This window comes from Eumetopias jubatus, unplaced genomic scaffold (genome assembly GCF_037043125.1).
Source record: "Eumetopias jubatus isolate StellerSeaLion01/CBP00866 unplaced genomic scaffold, mEumJub1_p1.0 scaffold_3, whole genome shotgun sequence".
NCBI classification, from domain to species: domain Eukaryota; kingdom Metazoa; phylum Chordata; class Mammalia; order Carnivora; family Otariidae; genus Eumetopias; species Eumetopias jubatus.
The window spans coordinates 75,763,056-75,783,071 of NW_028274809.1; the positions used below are offsets into that span (position 1 = coordinate 75,763,056).

At 35.2% G+C, this 20,016-nt stretch overlaps 1 protein-coding gene across 1 annotated transcript in view; it reads right to left on the reverse strand.

Annotated features, from left to right (window-relative positions):
* KCNJ3 (potassium inwardly rectifying channel subfamily J member 3) overlaps window positions 1-20,016 on the reverse strand; it is a 147,128-nt gene that overhangs the window by 121,142 nt on the left and 5,970 nt on the right. Inside the window, exon 2 of the mRNA XM_028113122.2 lies at window positions 15,829-16,045. Within this exon, the coding sequence (XP_027968923.1) occupies window positions 15,829-16,045 (217 nt within the window). The remainder of the gene's footprint in view (window positions 1-15,828; window positions 16,046-20,016) is intronic.

Sequence of the window (20,016 nt, forward strand, 5' to 3'; positions counted from 1 at the left end):
ATGAAATACTAATAAGTTGAAAAAATGATATTTAAGTCATTTTCATTCATAAAATCATTATATTTTACATATTATGGAATTTTATGATTTCATAAAATATTAATTTCCCTTTGCCTTAGCAAAAACCAGACAAGGAATATTATTTATAGATTATAAATAAAAGAATTTACTCAAGAATATTATTGGACTTAGTAAACATAACATGGCCAGTTAGGGGCAGAACTGGCTTCTAACTCAGAGTTCTTTCTACCATAGTAACCAGTCATGTAGGTATAAGACTATTCGAAATGCTATTTTACAAAGTACCATGTATAACCTCTGTACCCCAGAAGTTTTCAATATAACCAAATTCTCAAGGTGAGAAACTATATAAAAAGACCTACAATATTCTCTAAACACTGAAAGGATACAGCTTTTGAATAAATGTAGTTTATGCCTTTTCCATACATTAATTTTCAGATTATTGGCAGATCTTTGTAGATAATAACAAACAGTTAATAAAAACAGAAAGTCAAGAGTATTGCCAAGAGCTAGTGAAATAGTTGGACACAGAAAATTAATTAAATATTTCTAAAGAAAAATATTGTAAACATGACCAGGAAAATTCATGTCTTTAAATAGGTGGTACAGGGGCGGAGGGGGTTAGTGAAAAATAGCAGACACCATGAGTTTGAAGATGTTCTCCTATACAGGGCTTAAATTCTGCAATGCATGGTCTATACATCAGGTCTTTGAACTCTTAGGATAAGTTTAAGTGGTAAGCGGAGAGAAGAGGATATGTATTATTACCATTTCCAAAATAAAAGGAGACTTTCAAAGAAAAAAATATCTGCCCAAAACACCCAGTTAGTTGGTGGAGGATGCAAGATATAAAAAGTAGAAACAAGCAGAAGATAATTTTGAAGACAAAACAAACAAGAAACATATATTGTGTGACTAGTGAATGACAGGGCAGGAATGTGATCAAACTAGTAACAATCTGAAAGATTTGATTTTTGGGGAAAAAAAGGCTATAGAGGATATTATTACCAGTGAAATTATATTTCTCAAAGGAGATTTTTAAATGAAAGAAAATTATTTTGAAACATGGACCATTAAGCAGCAAAAGAATCTCCTATGGGAAACATTAAGAGCCCAGATGAGTCATTAAAAACTCTTCAGAGAAAGATAATACTTCTCCATGTCTCAGCTCTGCATTAAAATATATACATAGGTTTAAAAAAAAGTAACATTTTATTTATATTTATAAAGAATGTGAAGTAAAACATTTCATGGGTAATGTAACAGTAATATAGAATTTACTTTCACCCATTACATCAGATTTTATTCTCCCAACCAGTTAAGATCCTGGTTTTCCAATCTGAAACAGTATTATATAGGAGCATAGCAAAGTTAATGCAGAAAAGCAATCAACCCATTCCTATGGCACATAATTGCTGGCATTATTTCAGGAAATGAAATGAGTCCGAGAAGAGGCATTTTTCAACAGGTTATGCTCTCTTCTAACTTTTGCTTGCAGAGCAAAAGCCACTGCATGAGCAGGAAATTGTATAACAACTTAGATTGACCTTGGTAACACATCAGAAGAAAATCCTTCAGCCCTTATAAAAATGGACTTACCTATGCTTTTTTTCCCCAAAATCAAGTTGAAATGTATTTGTTTCAAAAATAGTGCAGAATTTGTCTATATTCAGTACCTACTGAATTGTTACTCTTATAACAACACAGATCAAAATAATAATAACATAATAGCAATAACAGACATAATAGCAACTCTTGGTTAACCTTAGGTGTGCTCATCAGAAGACATATATGTACACATACATTGACACTTTGTAATTTCAGATACTCGTAGTATCTTTTAATTGGATATTATCACTAATAGACTAATCTCCATAATGATAAAATTTGTCATTTTATCTTCAAAGTGCTCATCTAATTTTAACATATATCAAATTTCTGAGATTTTTTCTTCACAGAGTCATAATACTATTTCTTAAAGAACTCTGAAAGACAAGTGGGGCATGATTCAAAACCATCTAGAACTTCATGTTAAACTAGAGTACAAATGCATAATTGAATGAATTCAAATATTTTCACAGATTTCTTCTAAATAATGTTTTTAAATTCCACTTCTAACTGAACACTATTTTTCATATCACTATGTAGAGGATCTTCAAAAGATCATGTTAAAGACAAATTTATTTTAAGTATCTAAACATTTTTTAAAAGAATAAATTTGTGCAACAAATTCTGGTTAAAAAAATCATAATTTAGCAAATCTCATCTGATATGTAAAATGTACCTATCACATTGATGTGAGGTGTTTTTTTCAAAAAGCTAAATGAAATTAGAAAGACAATGTTATATACAGTATCATTTATTTTATACATTATAAAAGTACAGATCTCATTGTAGTTTTGGATCATCTGCTCAGAAACCTGTACTACCTTCCTTTCTGTCCGATAAATTGAAGTCCTGGAACTCTTGGCCATCCACAAGCTTCTCTCAGTACCTTTCTGGCCTTACCTTTTACCCACATTTCCTACATCACACACTTCAGTCCAAATCTGAATTTAGAAGCTCTTCTGCTCGGTAGTCCCTCCATCGTCACATGTCAGGCCTGTACTCTTTCTTCATAAGTAACTTCTCCTTCACCTTGAGGCATCAAACTTCATCAAGGGCAACGGGAAAGTTTACATACTTCAAGTTTTCAACAAATCTTCCTTTGTAATCCAGCCAAAAGTGGATGCTTCTTCAAATTTCCTTAAGCGACAGATTACCACCTCTCATCTGAATTACTGTGACAGCACCCTAACTGATCCACCAACCTCTGGTTTTGTCCATGGTCAGTCAGAGTGATTATTTTTCCTAAAACACAGCTGTGATCATGTCACTTGCCTGCTTAAAAGCCATCTGTGACTCCCAGTTACTCATAACAATTAAGTGCCAACACACACATGACTTAAAGGTAACTACATTTTCCAGCCTTCACTTTTCTACTACCATCATCTGAAACCTCTTCTTCCCATACCCCATATGTACTCTGTCTTTAGCCATATGAATATTACACAGGACTTGAAACATAGTAAGTTTTATCTTTCTCTTACTGTATTTGACTAAAAATGGACTTGGAAATGCTGCTCAAGCCCAGGCCGATTTATAAGGCATAAATCTCTTGATTGCCCTTCCCCTCTGCTCAGCTAAGCAACTAGCTGATCTGATCAAAAACTTCGACCCAAAATCCTTGACATGTCTTAACAAAATACAGTCTCCATCATTATAAATTATGTTAAATTAGAGAAGCCAGAAATGCATTTAAATAGCTGAATCATTGTTAGTAATGAGAATGCCAGAATAAGAGTTAAAGCACAAAAGCATATTCCAGACTGTTCCACCAACTGCTTCTGAAAAGATAAGCAAGTTGTTTTACCTCCCTGAATCATGCTTTCTATTTCCCTAAAATGGAAAGTTTTAACTAGATTATATCACTAAGAAGCATTTTATCTTTATAATTCGATCATTCCAATTCTACTATTCAATTATATGGCAGTTGTTTCAAAAATCATGAATGTGTCTCTTTTCTTCTTCCTCCCAACTTTTTCTGGTTCTGATGATATTATGATTTCCAGTGTAAAGGAAGAAATATGCTTCTTCAAAGCTAAAAGTAGCATATTAGATTTTCCCAAGTGTATCCATACCAGAGAAGACATCATATCAGGCACATATAATTAAATGATCAATTCAAATAAGAAATAATATTTTAACCGGTATCTGTACTACTGGTCTAGTAGAACTTGGAAGATAAGGAGGGCACTCTATGAAGGCACTTGGTGCCTTCCTATAGAACATTTTAGACACATTTAAAGACAAGCAAAATTCACCTTGGCTAGATTGAATTTAAACAATATTCAATAACTGAATTAAAAACAAAAGAACATCAGTATACTGCATAGAATGGACATAAAAAGCTCTGGACCAAAGTGTGTCCCCAATTTTAGCAAGTTAGCCTGAAAAAAAGACACCTAAACTTTATTATAAAGGACTATCGTGAAGCATTACCAGTCTACAATTTACAGGCTATAACATATTAAACTCTTAACTACATGAAGAAAATAAGCCATATACGTGTAAGAAAGCTTTGCATTTCATGTATAAAAATGCAGAATGGAGAGTAATGAAGCATATTTGAAAAAAAGGCCACTGGGAGAAATGTAGAGCAAAGCAAAACCAGGAAGAAACAGATAACACATGTGAAGACATTTTTGGAACCGATAATGCTAATCTGAATAAATACACATATACAAAGAGGCTACATCATTTTCTTTCTACATTTTCTAAGTAGTGCTGCCAAATATGGAAGGATTGGAGCCATTTCTGGGGAACTGCTGAATCAGGAGCCTGAGTCAGAAAGTAAACCCTCAGCACAGAGAAAGTACTAAAAAAAAAAGAAAGAAAAGAAAAAAGAAAATGTTGAGAGCTCATACGCAAACAGACATTCAGTTCATAAGGTCCAAACCTTCTCTAGTTATCAAAGCACCATGCACTCTTCCCTTCCCAAACTGATCCCCTCATATTATATGTATCTGGAAGAAAGTTGTCCTTCCAAGAAACCAGATTACACCTGTATCTAAATATTAAGGTACAGCACAGAGTCGGTACTACATGTGACTAAAGATGGCTCTGAAAACTAATGGCAGGAAGTTTTCCATCTTAAATGACAAGAAATCTAAAATAAAAATAAAATTAAACAAAATAAAATAAAGGGCTTATATGATATTAAAAAATAATTCAGAGACATACAAAAAATTGTTTGACAGTAATTTAAGGGAGACTAAGATGCTCTTTCTCCAAAAGCCTTTAAGATCTGATTATCTCTCTGAAATGGTCTAGACATCACTCTTCTCTGAAGAGTGGCAGCAGGAATGGATCATGAGCTATTCTCAGGCTTGAGAGTATATTTTTGGCACAGGAGGTTCAGCAAATACACCCATACATAATCAACACAATTAAGGTAAAGCTCCAAGGGTTAAGTCACCTTTGACCAACAAAACAATTATTTCCCTCTTACTCCTCTGCCCCATACAGGACCTTCTCAATTTTGTGACGGCACTCTGAATCATCATCAAGAGATATTAAAATACCATCATTTATATACTTTATATAATTTTTATCTCATTCAACATTTATTTTCAACAGCAACAATGACTTTGTACTTGATTTTCAGTTCTAAGCTCTACTGAGCTAAATGCGCCAATGATCTTAGTTCTTTTTCAGACTACAGCATAGAAATCACAAAGTAACAACTAATCAAAATGAAGCAATGTCAAATTGCGCCTATGATCCCGATTTGTCAAAATAAACTCAGTCTATCTGGATCTCAAGTCTTATTCTCTCATTATCACTTTTTATTAAGAAACATATTTACATTTATATTTAATCTCTGCAATCTCTACAAAATTTATCCCAGAAAAGAAAACTCTCAAATAGTTTAGCTTGAAGGACTAAGAGCCAGTGTTAGTCTTAGTACACAATTGTGAAATTGTTCTTTTGAGCTTTACAGTAAGCATAATGATATTCTCTGCTATGAAACAATAAATAACCAGAGAGTGTTCTGGTCTAATGCATGTGTTGCAATTTCAGTGATCAGAATTCTCTCCATCAGTGAGTGGCACTAACATCCTTGCTTGGCATTTATATTACATCTTCACACAATGTTCCACAATAGCTATCACATCTTGTTCTTGCTTATGATGATGAAGAGCAATGCATTTTAATTCATACTCCTGATTTTCGCTGCTTTTCTACCCATATTAATTTGCATTTGGCTACATTGATCGGCACAGTCTGAATTGACACAAAGCTTCATCTCTGAAGACTTCAGAAATTTAACGAGCTAAGTTCTCTTTCATTTTTACAACATATCAATATGGTAGATTAGGCCAAGATATTATAGTTGAGTAGTTAATTCAGTAGCTATAAGTGGCTTTTCTAGTTGCCGGATTGAGGCATTCTCAAACTGTAATGGTCTTAATAAGAATCACCTGGGTGCTTATTAAAAATGCAAATTTCCTGAGCCACAAACACCAGACATTTTAACACTGTAAATGTAGGTAAAAGCCCAGAAGCCAGTATTTTAATAAGTATACCATGAGATTTCCACATACATAGTCCCAAAACTTCACACTGAAAAATCTCTGAGAATGAGTTAATGTTTAAACTGTGAAGTTCCCAGTCATCGGACTATGCCACATCTTATCCAAAACTGCTTTACCTAATTACAATTCTCCTATGCCTATATTTAACAATTAGCTAGATTATCTATAAAGTTTGCTGACTTATGTTATTCATATCAGCCAAAGGTCAGATTGTGACAAATTTGGTCTTACCCTCCCTAACCCACCTCACCCCCCGTAATTGACCCACACCAACCTCCTGCAAAACAAATGAGAAACTTCCATCCTAAGATGCTAGGATTGTATTAATGAAATGTTCTATAAAATACAGCAGTGAAAATACTCGAGAAAATAACATATGTGAAAATACCCTTTTTAAGTATTTTTGGGACTCCAGTGCTGACACTGGTGGAGTAAGTCCAATCATGAGTTTGAAAAGACCTACTCCACTATTTATAAAGTAAACTTCTCAATTCAATTGAAGCAGGCATTTAGGAAGGCTTAACTAATATTCCTGACTCTTAAGTGGGATAACCAAATGCCCCATTTTGCTCAGGACTCCCGTTTTTTTTTTTTTTTTTTAAGATATTATTTATTTATTTGTCAGAGAGAGAGAGAGAGCGCGCGCGCATAGGAAGAGGCAGAGGGAGAAGCAGGCTACCCGCTGAGCAAGGAGCCCGATGCAGGACTCAGTCCCAGGACCCTAGGATCATGACCTGAGCCGAAAGCAGATGCTTAACAGACTGAGCCACCCAGGCATCCCAGGACTCCTGGTTTTAGCACTGAAAGACCCATACCTCATAAAGCTTTCAACTGTCTTGGTTGGCCACCCTACTTCATGCTTCAGTATTTAGGCATAAAATTTGTAAAGCATATTAAAAATCCCTACAATGGCCTATCAAAAGAAAATCCTGATAAAGTAAGATTTTATTGAGGAATTGCTCATGAAAATTAAGGCTTTAGATTTAAAAACTAACCATGGCACCCCTAAAGTTTGAGCTTTATTTTGATTCAACAACTCACTGAAAAAGGGTCTCTAAAAAAGAAAAAAAAATCACAATTAAGAAGCAATAAATACTTAACAAATATATAATCATAGAAGTTACCAGGAGGAATGTACTTTGACATTTCCAATATATACAGATCCAAAATATCATGGACTTTTAGCTGATAAGATAGAAAGTCTTCTGAAACACCAACAATAACTTTAAAAGGTAACACCACGAGAGACTATGGACTCTGAGAAACAAACTGAGGGTTCTAGAGGGGAGGAGGGTGGGGGGGATGGGTTAACCTGGTGATGGGTATTAAAGAGGGCACACTCTGCATGGAGCACTGGGTACTATATGCAATGAATCATGGAACACTACATCAAAAATTAATGATATATGGTGATTAACATAACATAATAAAATAAAAAAATAAAAGGTAACAGCAATCTGGGCAGGAACAAGAAAACCAAAGAGTTAAACAAGTCGCCCTTGATTTAGGTCCTGGCTGCAACAGTTATGAGGAGCTCAATGCTAATGATTTAGAACCTGCAACGAGGAAGGAGAAGTAAAATTTCCAATGGTCAGAAGAGAGCTACCTCATTTACAGTTACGACTAGGGGGGCTGCTGATCACTATTTTCTGACAGATCACTGAGGAGTAATGATTAATTACAACTAATAAAGTTACATAGTGCAATGATTAATTATAATTAATAGAGTTAAATAGTGTAGGGGAAAACTAGAGGCACATCTCAGTTATTCAAAGTTGAACTTCTGCTCTGTGATTTATTCATTAGAAAATTTCAAACTGTTTTTAACTAGTTAGGAGAAGAGTCAGTGTCTTCTTTGTGCTGTTTTATTTATTTTTCTCCATTTATCTTTTTGTTTCTTTGGGTGCCTCGGCTTCTAAGTAGCCTGCAGAACTTCAGTGGTAAGGATCCTGGGGCTCTTTTCCCCATTCCTGCTTAATCACAACTAACCGCTTTGAAACCAGAGGCTTTTTTCCATTATTTTCCACATGGTTGCCTGAGCCAGACAATTTCACACAAGACCCAATTACCTCTGGTCTGGTCCTACTGTAACAGCCTAATAACTGGCCTGTTTCCGGTCTCAGCCCCATTCAATCCATCCTCCACCTGCAACCAGGACCTTTCAATCATGAAAATATGATCATGGCATTTTACTGCTTAAAATCTTTTAAGGGATCTATTGCCTGCAAAATCAGGCCCAAACTATAACTCACAGATAGGTTCCTCTCCAGCCAGGTCCCCTCCACCTGTTCTATACTCTGACCATACCAAATTACTTGACTCAACAAAATGAAGTCTCACTTTCCGTCCCTCTGGCCAGAATGCCCAGCAGTCTACCCTCCTGATGACCTCTGCTTGCCCTTCCTACTCATACCATGTCCTCTGGGGGGGCCTTCTCAGACCTTCTTAAGAACAAATCCATCAGTGATCACTATCCTAGGCCCCTACATGGGCCTGACACACATCTGTTTGAGCATTCATTGTTAATACTCAGTGTCACTCAACTTCTTCCTCCCTGTGGGTGTGGGCTTCTCCCTTAATCATTTCTATACTATCTTACACTTAATATAACATGGATAATCAACAAGCATGTATTGACTGATTTCCTATAAGAAACAATTTGTGACCCAGAAAGCAAGCTTATAAAAAGAGAGCAACTCTATTAAAATCAGTTAAAAATAACAACAAACAGATCAGAAGTGTTTACTGGGATCTATGAAATAAAACATAAACAGCCATAAAAAAAGTCCTCAATCAGTCCCTGTAGATATAATAAAGCACATAAGTGATGAAGGTGAAAAATCATACACACACACACATATATATATATATACACATACATAAAGAAAATATTATTACAATAGTAAAATAGTACACAGACTACTGTATACTGGGGACATGGCTGCTCATAATGCTCTAGTTATGCAAGCAACTTATACATAAAAAGAAATGCAGGCAAATGAGCAATATGAACTGAGAATTCATGAAATAAAACTAGTAGCCCATAGATACAATAATTTCAACCTCACTAGTAATCCAAAAGAATAAAATAATGTCAGATTGGGAAAAAAATCAATTGTAATATCCATCGTTGGCAAGGGTATGAGGAAATGGGCACCTTCACAGTTGTAAACTGTTACCAACTTTCTGGATAGCAATCTTAACATATGCATTAAAAACTAACAGATTTACATGCCTCTTTATCCAAGAATCCTATCTCTAGGAAGTTATAGGAAGTTGGTGGTAAATAAATTAAAACTATGAATATAAAATATTTACATTATTAAAAGGAAATGCCTAAAACTCCTAGACTAGCATAGATCATAATAAAGCCATTAAAACTAATGGTGTAGAATGATAATTTGATGTGAAAGGTGTTAATAATATGCAATAAAGTAAGCTATGAAACAGCACATGTAGCACACTAACAATATATCTGAACGCAGACACCTGAAAGGTTAATGACCAATAAGGTAACAGTATAGTGGTTGAAATTAAGAGTAGTTTTTATTTTGCATATTTGTGGCTTTTATTTGTTCTATATTGAGCTTTATTTAATAGCCCTTTCATAACCAAAAACAGCTTTTTAAAGTGAATTATTAAAGAAAAATATAGATTAAAGAAAAACACATACAGGGGAGAATGAATATATATGGCAGTGAAAATGGCATTATTGCAGACATGGGAGCCAAGAGTGAGCATCAGTATATGGACATTACAGTAAAGAAGAGCAGCCTAATTTTCTCAGGAAGAAATACATGCATTTTGATATGGCAGTCATTAGGGAATTTTGAGCACAGATGTATCATGAAAGTAGTGTTGTAAGCAAATTTACTGGGCAATGGTGTGTAATGTGCATGTAAGCAGAGATCCTAAATCCATTCCTGAGACAAGTACTGTAATTTAGAAGTATTATTATCTGGGCTTAAAGGAGAATTGAATTGAGAGACATCAATAAGAGAGAGGGGCAGCCAGTACCTTGCTCCTTTGGAGCCTTTAGTAATACCCATAACTGGAATGCCCTTCCCTTAAGTTCTACTTATGATCTGGTGTTTGGTCTCGAAGTTCACTTTCTCATTGCAGCCCACCCTGATTTGCCTATGCTCCCAATCCCTCTTGCCTTGCTTTATTTCTTCCACAGCACTGATTACTTTCAACATTCCAGATGAAACACTTCATTTTGTTTTCTGTTTCCTACATAAGAATAGATGTACCCACAAGGGCCAGAATTTTTGGTGGTGTTGTTAACTGATGTGTCCCCTAGGGTCAGAATAGTGTTTAGCCTACAATAGTTATTCAGTAGGAATTCGTGGAATGAACAATTGGATCTAAAAAGGGAAAGAGGTGGGGAGTCTGAGATAAAACTACAAACACTAATAGTGACAAACTTTCCAAAATGAGGATGTAATCTGAATGTAAGATGATGATTAGGTATTTGGACAAGCTGACTCTGAATTGAAACAGTGGCATCCAAGTAAGGAAAGTGCCCAAGACCATAACTGGTGAGAGATTTCATAGCTGAAGATGAAAGGAATGGTGGACTTGTATTTTGTTAATTCATTAAAAAAGGGGGGGTATCTAGATTTGAAAAGAAAGAAGGCAATGGCAGAGATTTACATTTACAGGAAAGAGGAAGAGGCAGTGATGCAGGATACAAAGAACATTTGGAAAACATAAATTAGAAGAAGCAGAAAAAGAAAGACAGGGAGAACGTGATGTCTCCAAATCCAGGGAAGAACCTGGAGTATAAAGGGACAAATAATGGGTTTTGTATTTTTGTCAAAGAGCTCGAAAGGTTTGAGAGCAAATACAGTCAACAGGATTTTAGGTATTAGGTATGTTAAGTATAGGAGCTTAAGCCACGGGTGGTAGGAAACAGAACTAGCTGTAAAGGAGATGGTTTTGGAGAAGAATAAGGACACTTTTCCCCACAGACATCCGGAAAGGGAAAGAGAAGATAATTATGAGAAAAGGATAAGGAGAGTAAAAAAAAAAAAAAATGTACAAAAATTGAAGTGTCACATTCTTTTTGATAGAATAGGTGGAGATGATATGCCAAGGAAAGGACAGGACAGCTGGGACTGGGGGCAGGGAAAGAGAGAAAAGGTCTAAAATAGCTCCCGCAGGGAGAGAGCCTGGGAGTACAGAAAAGACAATTAAAAAGACTGCCAAATAGCAGCAGAGAGCAGATTGAAGTTTGAAAGCATCCAGTTCTAATGAGCCAAATCTGCAATGCTGTTTGCCTCTAGCAGTGCTCTCTCTCCTGGGAAAAGAAGCAAAGGGAACCAGAGTTAGAGGTAACAAAGGTTTAGGAATTTGCTGGACCAGTAAAGAAGCAAAGGTTATTAATGAAGAGGCAAAGCCTGTGCTGCTGGTTGGGAGTGAAGATCCAAAATCATTTGAAGCAAGGAAGGCACCAGTGCCGGAGTCTAATCACGGACGAGTATTTCCAAGGAAGGAGGGAAAGTAATTATTGTGAGTTCTAAGCTGAAAGCTAAAACTTTCAAGGAAATTAGAAAGCTTCTCATTTCCCACCACCACCACCATCACTCCTGCTGAGACTGGAGGAATGGGAAGAAGCAAATCTAAGAGACCAGAAGATATTTTTTTCCTTTTTTATGTATATCGATAGGAAATTTTTTTTTCCAGAGGACTGCTGTGAAGTGAGCAACTTTGTGTGTGTGTGTGTGTGTGTGTGTGTGTGTGTGTGTGTTGGGGAAGGGGGGATGAATATTACCACTAATACAAAAAAATTGGTAATTGCCTAAAGTTTTATGCACTTCGAAGGCATTAGGGTCACTCATTTTTAAATAAACTACAAGGCAATCCACTAGAAAAAAAAGTGTATTTTGTTTGTTATACACAATTAGAGATTTCTACCATATAAATACAGGCTTTGCTTTTGAATCAAATCCCAATGCTTCCCATTGGTTCAACACAGTCTTCTGTAGTGCAGAGATGGCCTCTCCACCTCTCGGACCTCTCACTCCACTCTCCACATTGTTCACTCTGCTCCAACCACCTCGGCCTTCTTTTAGTTTCTGAAATAAATCAAGCTGATTCCCAACTTGGGACCCTTGCCGGCCATGCTGTTTTTCCCAGACAGGCCCGGGAGGACCTTCTTGACAGTCAGGTCACCTCAGAGAGGGGTCACCTCAGAGAGAACTCTTCTGTCAACATAAAGTGCCCCGAGATGCACTCTTTATCCCATCACCTGGTTTTGTAGTGCTTTTTATTTCTGACACATTTTACCTGATAATAGCTTGCTTATTTATTTTTCGTGTTTTGCCATCTGCCTCCTCCACTCAGAATAAGACCTCCATGAGGAAAGGGATTCTGGCTGTCTTGGTCACCACCATATTGCCAGCATTTCCAATACTACCAAGCACACAGCATACATTCAATTATTTTCTTAATGAATGAATGAATGAATGATAATGAACTTAGTATTTTAATGTTAAACATGATGGAAAGTTAAACTGTGTATATGTTCATTCATAAGACTGTGTACCAAAAAACATGAGAGGTAAAAATGATTATTATTGCTATCTCAAAACATCCCCAAATACCATATCTGTCTTATCATAAGCAATAAATATATTTTTTAAAGATTTTATTTATTTATTTAATTGACACACAGAGAGAGAGAGACAGCGAGAGAGGGAACACAAGCAGGGGGAGTGGGAGAGGGAGAAGCAGGCTTCCCACAGATCAGGGAGCTCCATGCGGGGCTCGATCCCAGGACCCTGGGATTATGACCTGAGCCGAAGGCAGTCGCTCAACCAACTGAGCCACCCAGGTGCCCCTATAAGCAATAATTATTATGAGAAAGAAAACTTGATTGTGAATGGAAGGATAAAGGAGGAAATCTCCCTGAAGATGAACCTAAATATATCTCAGTAAAGATACAAATGATCAAATGGACAAAAAAAATGTTTCTGCTATTTTTGCCAGGCTGAGAGAGGTCCAGAACTATAGACAGATTTTACAGAATTTGAACAGTGTGGGATTTAATTAGTTAGGGCACATACACAAACAAGATATCAGATAAATTTTCCACAAAATAATTCTATAAATTATGAGTAATGTTTTTGCTGTTTGTCTTGCTATATTATAGCTAGAAACAGGCTTAAGTAAGAGGTTAAGAAGAAGCAGATTTTAATCTTTTTTCCATAAATGGCAACTCAAAATAAGAAATTCAGTCCCCAGTCAAGTTTCACACTTTCTGTGGAAAGTATTCTCTGCCAGTTCATTGTTACCAAAACAAAACAAAAAGAAGAAAAAGAAAAAAAAAAGGGGGGGTAGGAAACGTTAAAATCTGCAGTCTTAATGAACAGTTTTATGTACAAAACTCCTAATTACCTTATGTAGGATATTATTAACCAAAATCCTCTGAAATCTGATGAAGATGTATCAATTAAGTCCATACACAGGTATATTTTCAAAACAGCCCACTTCAGTATTCTCTTAAGATGCCCATGTAGAAGTCAAAAATCAAAAGGTTAATGAATAAGGAAACTTTAGATGAATCCAAATTGAGAGACGTTCTACAAAATACCTGGCCTATGCTGTTGAAGTACATCAAGGTCAAGAACACAAAGTAAGGTTGAAGAACTATTCCATCTTGAGACTGAGGAGACAAGTAAACAAGTGAAGGGCATAATCCTTAAACTGATGTTGAATGGGGCCGGTGGGGTCAGGGTACTGGTGGAGGGTAGCTACAATGGAAATTCCTAGGACAACATGAAATTTGAACAAGGACTGTGAGCTAAATGGTAGTATTCTATCATTGTTACATTTCCTAATTTTTTTCTTAATTGCACTGTGATTTTGTAGGAAAATTTTCTCATTCTTAAGAAAAACAAACTAGGGATAAATAGGAAAAATTAATGGATGGATGGATGGATGGATGATAGATAGATGAATCAATCTGTCGACTGACTGGCCTAATGAAATATTTCTAAGACCATCAACTGAAACAGAGACCTCACTCATGTCAGTGATTAGAATAACAATAAGTAACTAGTAAACAGATGTGTCAAAGACAGAACCATATGCTATAAGAAATAAATCAATAGAAATTACAACATCTGTTGTTTAAGCCCTAACAATATATTATTACTTCATTAAATGAGACGAATAAAAATTAAAGATGAAATGTAAGATTTATTGAACTAAGAACTTTTGTAATTGATTTCATTATTTATCAATAGATGGTATATTAGAAATATACAATGACATCATTTCAATTTTAAGTTAAAAATATAATTGGAGGATTTAAACCATAAAATAGTCCACAGAAATAGAATTCCAGATATAGATTGCTGATTTAAATCTTTACTCACTGTCCTTAAAAAAATCTTAATTTTTAAACTGAAGCACTAATAATAATAAAAATAATAGTAATACAGCAAGCAGTTCTGAGGTGGTTATTACATCATTCTGACTTTACAGAGAAGAAAAAGAACCTTATAGAGATTAAGTATCTTCCCCAAAATTGAAACAGTGGTATGTGACAGATGTACAAAGATTAAAAGGCTTGCCTTCTGCTCCTTGGACAAAACTTTATTCCATGGTGGGAGGTTTTTCATTATGTAACATCTCCCATCTTAGTATAAAGCTTGAACATGTCCATGTTACTGCCAATGTTACTTTCAAAATTGCTATAGTTTTACATAATGATTAGCATTTTAAGATTGAAATGATATTGGTAGAAAAAAAGGAGAGCTAAAATATTTCTTGCTTTTCATTACTCGTAGAAAGGGCAAAATTCAAGATACACATACATGCATTTATTGTATATATATATATGTGTGTGTGTGTGTTTGTGTGCGTGCACGTGAGTAGAGATGTATAGATATTATATTGTTCTCAAGTATCTAGCAGGTTCCAAACCAACTGGGCAATACTCAGACCCCAAATAATATACTCTGATTTACTGTTTCTTTCCTTTGTAACCTTATTCTCCCCACAGTGTAGCAAACTGTGAATATTTGGAACATACCAATGTTATAGTGCATCTTGAGGAATAACATAGAGCACATAGCTATACCGAAGCAGAAAGAGAAGAAAAATCTCTTTAAAACATTTTTTTGGTCAAGGTTCAGCTGAGGAAATCTACTGACCCACTTTGAAATTAAAATGCTGCTTTAGCACAGACACACATAGGAGGGAATTTTCCACTGAGGCTGCACATAGTAGCATATCAAAGCTCTACCAGTGACACCCCAAATCACCAACCCCAAGGCAAGAATATGCATGCTGAGTTTAGGCAGCTCACTAATTACCCTGAATTTATTTTAACCTTAAATCTTTAAAAAAATATATGATTATAGGAAATCCAACTTTGCAATTAGACTAGAATATCATAATCATTTCTAGGAGTCATCTGGGTTTCCTTTTTTTTTTTTTTGCTGTATTCCTGAGTAAACATTACATATGCAATTATGACAACAGTAATCTTCATTTTCAAAGTGTTATCAACTTAATGTCACAAAGAAATAAGAGATAAGTCATTACTTTCAATATTGTGAACTGAGACATTTTGACCAATTCATGACAGATATTGTGCATGTAATATTAATGTTATTATAGAATAAAGAAACTTGATGACATATCTGTTATTACTCACCAGTTGTTTCCACAATGCCTTCTAGGATGACGACAATCTCGAACTGTTCAGTTTGCATGCTTCGCTGCGATAGGTCATAAAAGGGGCTTTTGGCATCAATCACGTGGCAAATTGTGAGGGGGGAAACAAGAAAAAGTTGATCTGCCCCTGTACTAAAACCTACATCCAGTTCAAGTTGGTCAAGGGGAAGGAACTCACCCTCAGGTGTCTGCCGAGACTAGACAAGCACACAGAAAAAGAGAAGAAATCACCACTTGTACTGAAATTTTCAAGGCAGCCCAACAGTAATTTACATCATTGCCAACATTCTGCACTATCAATCATCTGCAACAAAATCCAAACAAATCATTATGCAGCTATGTTCTAGCAAACGGGCCGAAATCCCACATAGCTCATGGGGAACATACATGCATTATTTATAATATACGACTTACTATAATTATCATTCCCTAACTCATGAGCTTTGGAGAAATGCCTGGTCCAACAATGGCTGTTAGCACAAACTGTGGAACTGAGTGTACATGTGCTACTGCCTGACATAAATCACTTCAGGATAACTCACTGCATGCCAGATTTGTTTTCCTCACAAAGCAAATAAGCAGGCAATTCTTAGGGAGTTTGTTAAAGCTGAAAAAGTTGATCATTAATTTCAGAAAAGATTTACTGCATGGTTACAAAGCAAACCAATAATTTTTCTAGGGTAACAGACAGATATAAACTTTAATATAAAAGTGAAGATGATATCCTATTATGTTATGTACCCAACAGTTCACATAATACAAAGAAAAGGCTGTTAGCTGATGGCTTTCAAACTCCCAATAATAAACTGCATTAAAGTTGTTTAGCTCTCTATTTATCTCATGAATTTAAAAAACATAGTGTAAAAACTGTGCTACATCGAAGTTTTTTAATCAAAATACAATTAAGAATCTATACTGGGTAAATTTTCAGTTTCCTAAAACTTTCATAAGGTAGTGGCATTCGGTATCAGCATAAATCATGATAAAACTTAAATTGCTTACACGCTAAAACTCTGAACAATTACCTAAAAATGACTATTAACAATTAGCAAACCATGAAAGTTAAATTCTTTCTTTTCTATTCATTCTTATTTTATTTTCCATATCTGTTCCTTATAAAGATCATATAAGCAAATATTTGTTTGATTTAAAAGATGGTGCTGGTAAAATAAGGGTTAAATAGTTGCATACAGAAAAATCTGCAGGGTTGGGAGCTTGCTGCTGCTCAAATCTGCAGGGGTGGGGCTTGGTAGAATCCAATATATTTAACAGAATCTGCACAGTTCATTTAATAAACAAAACCCGAATCTGTAACACTGGTCTGTCCAATGAAGTGACGGTTTAAAGACAAACTCCTTACTTTTTGGTAAGGTTAGGGTTCCAAAAAATACCTTGGCTTTTTAAGTGGAGTAAATGAGTCTGAAAACACTAGGAAATACAGTTTAGTAAGCTGCCCTCTTATGGCAAAACTGAACCAAGTTAGTGGTAGACTGTTAATGGCAGCAACTGCAGGGTCTTAACAGCAGAATCAATTTAGGCAGGCTACTTTGTAATTAGTGATACTCAGGAATTTTATTTGTGTAGAAAAAAATCCACTGAAAATGTTGGGACTATTCTTCTTGTGAGTAGTTGGCTAAAAAAGAATAAGAAGAAAAAGAGGAAGGAGAAGGAGGAGGAAGAGAAAACAATAATTAGTGACAAGAAAAAAAAAATCCATGGAAAAACCTGATGGTCCAAAAATAAAAACAGTAGCTCTAAAAACCAATGTTGGAGAAAACTAGACATTTCGAAGCCAGTAGAAATTAACCTATATTTATAACTTATTCACAAATTAGTAAAATATGGATGAGACCAGCATCCTTCCAACTAGAAAACTGTATAACAAGTATTGATTAATACTACAAAATAAAAGCCAAAAAAAAACAAAAACAAATAAAAACAAAAACCCTGCGTCATTGTTCTCTCACCTAGTAAGAAACAGGTGCTATATAAACACAAGGTGGTATTCTGATGTTTATAATTAGTGAACAGTATTTGGGTCATTTCACTAATTATTCTAAGGTCTGCTTTTTCTGTACTAAATGAAAATGATAAAAATAATTCCTTAAAAACTCAATTTCCCATTTATTTTAAAATAAGTCTCCCCCCAAAAGATGTACTTTTCTAATTTTTATATATATACACACACATCAAAACTCAAATCAATCTTCCCTTTTTATATATTTGCTATTTATGCCTGTGCCTCATTCTAAAAGGCTGTAATCTATTAACTTTCATATTTCCTGATCATTCATCAAACCATGAAGAGAAGTGACCTAGAAACAAGCTATCAGGAGAATGCCAACCTAGAATAAGAAACGTTTCATTCTTAGCAAAGCAGTTAACTCATATATAGGTAACTTAGACTTGAATATATATGACTCTGTTCCATTCAGACTCCATCCTCTGATTTTAAAAATTTGTTTTATATATTCAAAATTATATCTATGTTCCTCTTCCCAAAAATACTTTATATCCTATCCAAGTCTTAGCAGAAACAAAGTTGACAACTGTACCTATTATGTGACACTATGGGGAAAGTAAAACTTTCATTACTTTAAAAGGTGTTTTCCATGCTTACGTATTTTTCAGATGAGTAAAATTCTTGGCATATTCCTTGAAAATTATTTTCCAGTGGATGCCATATAATTTAACCTTTCTTTAAATGATTCTGAGACACTACAGATATCCACAATTTTATCTTTTGGGTCTTCTTCCTTCATGTTAGGCCAGCAATCTAAGGTTGACTTTATTTGGCGAAATAATCATTTAGAATCTTAAAATGACTGAATGAATAAGAGAGTGAGAAAGAAGCACAAAAACAAAAGAGTTCATGGAAAACTGGTAATTCTTAAAAATTTAGCACACAATTTAAAAACACTAGGACCTGAGAATGACTTCCATATGACTTTTATTGTCAATTGTATGGAATTTGGGGAAGCAAATGAGCACTTTTCTGGTTGACAGCATTATAGCAATTCCTGGGAGATAAGAAAACAATTTTAAAAACCTAAGGCTTAAAATTTAAATTTACTGTATAAAAAATTATAAGTAGAACATCATGGATTTTTGAAATGGTTTTGTACAATTTAGAATGTGTTAATAATTTCTAAGTTTTTCTTCATTATAAAAATATTGCTATTTAAAAGTAGTATTTCAATTATATACATTTTAATTATATGTAAATGTGGATATGTGTAAAAGTTAAGGCTTATGCTTCATCTTACAGTTACATGTACTGATTTCAAAGAAGCAGCTAATACCAGATGACTTTGAACTCCCTTAAAGTCTAAAAGAGGCCTACCAGATAATCAATTACAAATCCTGATTAAAGGTGGAAAAAGATTCAAAAGTCACAGATGCCTGGAAGGGATTATCAATGTCATGGACTTTACAGATAAATAGCTTTCATATTACAGATGAAAGACTATTGAGTACATGTCCAAAGACACACACACACACACACACACACACACACACACACACACACACACACTCTGGGATGCACATTTAGAACTGCCCTGGCATATGCTCCTTCTTTGAGATTTGTGACCAGTTGTCCACATTCATTCAACAGAAACACACTCTACCAATACAATCAATCTCTTTGCAGCCTTTCTCCCATTTCTCTAGCCCATAACGGTGTTCTAATTATAACCATTGTGCCCTTTCCTAGCTCGGAGGGAGGCTAAGGGAATGTTGAAAAGAACATTTAATCACTACCATCTGATTCATGAGATGTTCCTCTATCATACTCTAAGGTTTGTCCTGTGCCCCACCACCTCCCACTAGTGTCCACTGGAAAAGGGTGCTGAGGGCCAGTGGTCAGGAAAGGAAAAGACAGGAAAGGAAACTAAGATGGAGAGGGCAAGCCCTCCTTGACTTCCACCTCCCGCCATTTTACATTTATCTGTAATTTCATTTCTCCTCTTTAAATGTGCAGTGTGTGTGTGTGTGTGTGTGTTGAATATATGCTGAAGTCACCAAGAAAAGCACAAATGAAATGAGGTTGGAGTGCTATCTGCAAGCTAAAATTAGGAAATAAGCCAAAAGCAGTACTAGAATAAGGAACAAGAAATGCCCTGTGACTCAAAGCAGTTCTGGCAATGGTTTTGGGACTCAGACCAAA